At 45.0% G+C, this 6,222-nt stretch overlaps 1 protein-coding gene across 1 annotated transcript in view; it reads right to left on the bottom strand.

Moving 5' to 3' along the window:
- Positions 1–1,624: 1,624 nt before the first annotated feature.
- CRHR1 (corticotropin releasing hormone receptor 1) overlaps positions 1,625–6,222 on the bottom strand; it is a 29,098-nt gene continuing 24,500 nt past the window's right edge. The window contains exons 4-13 of the mRNA XM_053454110.1: positions 5,799–5,884; positions 5,528–5,634; positions 5,291–5,411; positions 4,388–4,541; positions 3,854–3,914; positions 3,325–3,397; positions 2,719–2,804; positions 2,428–2,563; positions 2,044–2,085; positions 1,625–1,784 (exon numbers count right to left, since the gene is read on the bottom strand). Of these exons, the coding sequence (XP_053310085.1) occupies positions 1,644–1,784; positions 2,044–2,085; positions 2,428–2,563; positions 2,719–2,804; positions 3,325–3,397; positions 3,854–3,914; positions 4,388–4,541; positions 5,291–5,411; positions 5,528–5,634; positions 5,799–5,884 (1,007 nt within the window). The 3' untranslated portion in view covers positions 1,625–1,643. The remainder of the gene's footprint in view (positions 1,785–2,043; positions 2,086–2,427; positions 2,564–2,718; positions 2,805–3,324; positions 3,398–3,853; positions 3,915–4,387; positions 4,542–5,290; positions 5,412–5,527; positions 5,635–5,798; positions 5,885–6,222) is intronic.

Below are 6,222 nucleotides of genomic sequence, written 5' to 3'. Positions count from 1 at the left end.
TGGGAGTCTTATATATGATCACAGCGGGGGGAGAATAGGAAGGAGTCAGACTGTGTAACCTGGAGAATCTGCCCCTTCACCCCGAGACCCCGTGAGAGTTCCAGGTATGGTTACATCAGACCCAAGGTGAGATTGACAAATGAAAGAGACGTTAGCCAGAAGTCACTGAAAGCATTTTATCATATATGCAGGACACACCAAGACATACTCAGTGATCAAGGCAAACCGCGGTGCCGCTAAATTCCCGTGTCTTCGGGGTCACAGCAGTGCCCCTGGATCTCGGTGCCCTCTAATAACCCCCCGATCATTCCCCTTAGTAGTTTCCCTGTTATTTCATATTCTCAGTGCAATATCACATGTATGATCCACATGTAAACAAAGGCATTTTCACATGTACATTGCGACCCCAGCCCCCAACGTCTTCAATCAATCCCCTCAATGAGTTTTTCCAATCAGCTGATGGGGGTCGCGGAATATCAGGAGATCCCCGTCCCCCCCGTGGTTAAAAAAAAATACACAGACGGTGGCGGGCGACGCGGACGCAGCAAATGCCCCCTAAATTCAGCCAATGACTTGAAGGTGCAACCAATAAATCTATACAGAGATATACATACGGTATATTTATATAATATATAGCTTTCGTTTGCTGCGTTCGGATCGTTGCGGAATTAGCCGCGTGATGCCCTCATTTCGGAGACTCCCTGCTAATTGTACCGGCTGCAAAGCGGGAGAGAGTTTATTTATGCGCTGTATATAAATAGAAAGGGGGATGCTGGTTAAACTGTGATAAGGTTTTTGGCAAGCTAACAGAACCATAAAATAAGACACAATATATAATTAACTTGTCCGGCCAAAGCGCCCCCCCCCCCTGTTTTCCTTTGGCTCCTTTCGAATCCTTTTACTAAAAATATACATATTTGTGATATAATTTTAGATTTACTTTGATTTCTAAAATCTGCATTAACGTCTACCATCTGTGCTGGAAGGCGGACCCGTCAATCCACTTTTTTTGTTGGTCCCTTTAATTCCCTTCGTACGTTCGTCTGCTCGCCTTGCGTCGGGATTCATGATCATCGGGATTTTAGCCCAGGGCAGTTCCCTGTGACAGTAACATGTTGTGCTCATATGTATTCCTTATAGAAAAATGATGACTGGTGAAGATAAAGGTTCTACTCCCCACCATCCACTTTCCCGTCCAATGGTTGGGTCTGTTTCTGATTGGTCAACTGAGGCACGAAGGAATGGATTCTTTCTATACGTAGCCATAGACAGCGGGAGGCACGATTTACAGAGATCGCTTGCGTCTGGCTGGTGATATGTCGTCGATATATTGTGCTGTGGACGTAGTCCTACCTATCGGTGTTTTATTATATATATATTTCTTAATTACTGCCAGTCCCTGTGCATGCGCGCCAGCCTTGGACACAAACAATATTGCACTTTTACGAGCCTTCCTGCTTCCTGCCAACGCTTTATTGATTGTCATGTTGTGAAGGTTGCGCCGGATCCGACGGCCTCGATGTGTCCGATGACCACGCGGGCGATTCTGTCCCCCGCAGCCAATTATAACAATAAGATTCCTACCCGGAGTCTGAAAACGTCGATAGGAACAAGGTGCGGGGAATACCCCTTTCGCAGGGGAGTCAGATGGCGGAGCTCTGCTTGATGCTGTGGAAACTGACTCTCGTGGGCGACGTGGGGATAGACATGGCTCTAGCGACGCGGGCTCGTATAGAATGTTTGTCCTGCCAACGGTGCCACCGCTTCCTGACCGCCGAACGCACCTAGAAACACAAAGTAGGTCATTAGGCAAGATGGACAATGGAGGACTCTTGTAGTCTTGTCTCAACATAGAATATCTAGTTATGTATGGAATTGTGAGAAATTAAATGAGGCTTAATTATGAGACAGTTGGCACCTTTTGGCCCAGGGAGGCAGGTACAACCAAGAGCACACCTCCGATATCAGCTAAGCCCCCATCTATTCCATGCTTGAGCAAACCAGACTGGCCCACCGTGAAGAATACTGGCCGTGCGCACTTACCTCACTATTTAGGAAACAGTAGAAAACAGATACAAAGAAACCCTGTGAAGGCAAACCGATGGAAAAAGGTTAGACATCATCTTCAGGAACAGACAGTATCACGTCAGGATACCACCACAGAGGTGGCTCCAACAACTCCAAAGGCAAATTCAGGTATGACGATTACTGGATGTAAGTTATAGGGGCCGAGGAACATTGTTTTCCAAAATATAATTTAGATTTTAGATACACTAAATACTTGCTTCTAGGGATTAGCAAACTCTGGTCACTGTGAACTACAATCTTGGTGATCTGGAGCTTGATAGGACTTGTAGTTAACAGCAGCTGGAGAGTCTTCCGTTACCAGTATGGACCATTTTATCAATAATCTGTCCCATCATTTACCTGGAAGGACTGAAGGAATGAGTTGAAGTAGATAAAAACAATGCGGGAGACTTCATCTTCTCCAGGAGTGACAAAGAACAGCATGTAGGTGATGCCAAGGAGAGGCAGGAGGACCAGAGTGGCTTTAACGGCTTTTCTGGAGAGGTGCACAAAGTGGAGATGAACGAAAAGTCAGTAACAAAGTAATGTAGACTTCATTTTCGTGAAAGAGATGGAGGAACTGGTGGCCCTAGAGGGTGGAAGAATTGGGGAAGGGAAGGTAGATGGGTGAGCGAGAGTCTCATGCTGTACCTGTACTGTATGGTCTCCGAAGTGGTGGAGGCACGGAGCTTCGTCATCAGGATTCTCACAATGTTAAATAAAAATATAAAGTTTATCTGAAAGGAGAAAACAAATGAGCTATTCTTTAAAATGACGGGTAACAGGTCAAGCGCGCTGTATTCGTTCAAGTAGAGTGGCAGAGAATTGGGATTCTATGGTTAAGGAGCACAACATCTGCGTGGTTTTGTCTCCTTTGGGTGAAGGGGGTAGAACAGAAATTTCTGGGTTCCACATGGGGGCAAAATGATTCCCATTTACCCTTTTGGAATCCACATCTACATCATTTGATGTGTTGACCATATGCCCTGCCAATCAAATTTTGCATTGTGTGGTTAAAATTAAGCTAAGAAGTCAGACCCGTCCGAGAGTCAAGGCTGATAAATCAGCTCGGGATTGAACAGGCTTTTTACCGGACTGACAGAGCGCTAATATTTTTAGATAGTTAGAGGTTCGCTATAGCCTTGGCATGCTGAAAATATACCATAACTTTTAGACAGATAGCTGTATGGGTTGGGTGTGAGAGATGGCTGTATCCACGGATCTGTCATGGACTTAGTAACAGATAGTTGTCCTCACCAGCAGCACGAGGATTACTGGACCCTGGTAGATGAAGTCCGTGTACACTCCAGCCTTCTTACCGAACCAGCACCTGTACAAGCACATGGAGTCAGAACCAACGGCCCAAATCCTCTATTATCCCCACTTAAAAAACTTATAAACACTGTTTCTAGATGTCCATGTCTCTTGTTGTATTTTCCCTCCATCTCACTTCACCACCTCTCCTACCTTCACTTGATACTCTTGTTTCTTGGTCCTCTGTCTTTATCCCATACTATTAGATCCTTAAAGGTTTACAAGTGGAATGCCAACTGTTGTAGGCTATGGATCCAGCTATTAAGCCCCTACATGCCCATTTTCCACCCCACCATTAAGTGGTTGACTTTACCCCCTTTTATTGACCCTCTCCCCAAAATCCCATTGACTGTCCACACTGTAACATATATAAGGTGTTCACATCTACTACCCCCCGTCTTCTTCTCTCTTCCTTATTGTTTGTGTTCCCCAATAATTTGTTTCTGTCCGTGTCCTCCTCTCAGGTTCTTACTTCTCATTGTCGTAGTACAACTTCCCAATGGCCCAGGCCACGATGATGGGGAACGGTATACCTGCATAGGCAGAATGCACTCTTAATGCACTATTATTTTTCAAATAAAAATACATTTTTGCTCGTTCCTTAGTTGAATTGAATGTGATGTCGCACATACTTCATACCGACCCCACAACGTAGTATAGACAAAATACAGCTGTGGGACACAATCTCTCTCTTCCTATGTAGGTTCACATAGAAAGAATGGGACTGCGGGCTACCGGATTTCTTTTATTATAGCCGATTAAGGTAAAAAACGAAGGGAAATATGATTTCTCGTTGTTATTGTGGGTTCACACAATCAGAATAAAGCTATGGGACATAGGAGTTCTTTCCAATTGGAACGGGGTCTCCTTGATCTCACTCTCTTACGTTACACAGAATGAAATCTGGGTCAATCAGGCTGAGGACCACGTCTCAATGAGACACGAACTGGTGGATGTTCTTGGACATGAGACATGATCACAGAACCCCTGAGTGAAAGTTACTCACACCAACCAATACAGATGAACATCCACTTGCGCAGTTTGTCTGTAGAGTAAGTCAAAACAATGGCCGTGTGCAGATAACAGCCCTCCCCGAACATCCAGAAGAAGTTTGTGACATAAAAATAATTGTGAGCAATAGTCACCAGACGGCACCAAACCTGAGGACACGGGGAAGGAAAGAAAAGGGTTTGAAAAAAAAAGGATACTGTGGGAGATCGAGGCTTAAAAATCCATTTTTTAACCCTTTAAAGCGTGGCCATTTTCTTACATGTTACAAAAGAAACGGAACCCTGCGGAATAGAAGGTCCACCTCTCTCTGGAACCCTGAGGCCGGTAGTAAACAGGACCCCTGTAATTCGGTTCTTTATTAACCGAAAGGTCTAAAGCTCCCGGCCCCTTTTTCTGGATCCAGTTCCTGGTATTCGCTATCTCTGCGCAAATTCTCCTTTTGATATATACCCAGGAAACTGCTGAGCGTGCTGCGGGGTGCTGAGCGACATCTGCAGCCGTTATTACAGAAAGAATCTCTAGCAGACCGCAGCGCGAGACTGCCAGGAACAGAGACGGCAATCGATTGTTACATTGAAAATATTCAGGATGTTTTAGTTCACTTGTAGTAAAATAAGTAGAGATAAGGACGATGATGACTTGCACCGATTACACGCGTGTTTTGTAGCTTGTTATACCTTTCTGTGGGCCATCGCGTTCAAAGAAACAAAAATGGTGAATCAGAAGGTCTCTGGACCTCAGAGGTGGCTTCTGCCAAGGAAGCGCATCTTTTTCACGCACGTTTTCAGCCGTTTTTTGGGTACGGACGCATGTTTTTGCTCATGTCTAGTAACGAGTTATAAAGCAACGTGGACCCAACGTTCTTTGTGGGGGTCATAGATCTTCAGAGGCTACTCACCACGTTGCTATCATGAGCCTCGTGGCTTAGCGTGAGCTGCATCACAAACCATGTGACGTTCCGTAGAATAAAAGCAGTTATTAGATTCCAATGGATGATGTTGCGAAGGCACCGGATGCTCCTGGAAAGGAAGATGTTTAGAGAGGGTCAGCTTTAGGGCACGGAGAGTGTTTAGCCTGCGATTGGCTGATGCTGGTCTGGACCGTTAGTAAGATCAGAGCTTTAGAAAGTGCTTACCTCAGTCTCAAAAACAGGATAAAAGCCACAAGAAGGGCACACAAGGAGATGGAGTGACCCAGGAAATTAATGACGATCGCAATGTGATAATGCACTTTAGTCTTTTTCTGCAAGAGAAGAACTTCTATCTTAACTTCAATCTTTTTTCCCCGTAATCCTCAGCCAACCCTTACTTAGACAGAGTTTTACAGTATTAGTAGGTACACGTTAACTAGGGATTTATTCACTAATACCAGATTTAGGTATTGGAAGACTTTAGAGGTCCACCTACCTCTTGCTTCAAGATTTCCTGGCATTGGGTATAATCTCCTCTCCCTGCCCAGCTACCGTTGAGGTGGCACTCTCTGTACACATTACCTGGGAGCAGAGGAAGAAGAACGATGAGAGGCAATGAGCATCCCTTAAATTATTGACTGGGTACCATGGGCAGAATACTGGAGATGTCCTTCTATACATTTCCTGCAATTGTAGGGTGAGATATGAAGGGTTATGAGTTGTGGATTCCACTTCTACCATAGGGTGTCCCACAGAATAGAATTTTGAGATATGGACTAACCATCCCACCCCACGAGGCTACAGAAGAGAATTATGGGCCAACTTTCCAACCACGTGACACCGCAAAATGGACAAGATGTGTACTACCCCTCTCTGTACAGAGTATGAATGTGGAATGTGTCCCAACCATCTATTACCAT

This window comes from Spea bombifrons, chromosome 13 (genome assembly GCF_027358695.1).
Source record: "Spea bombifrons isolate aSpeBom1 chromosome 13, aSpeBom1.2.pri, whole genome shotgun sequence".
NCBI classification, from domain to species: Eukaryota; Metazoa; Chordata; class Amphibia; order Anura; family Pelobatidae; genus Spea; species Spea bombifrons.
Note: the sequence above shows the minus strand (reverse complement) of the source record. Positions and strands in the feature narration are given on the sequence as shown.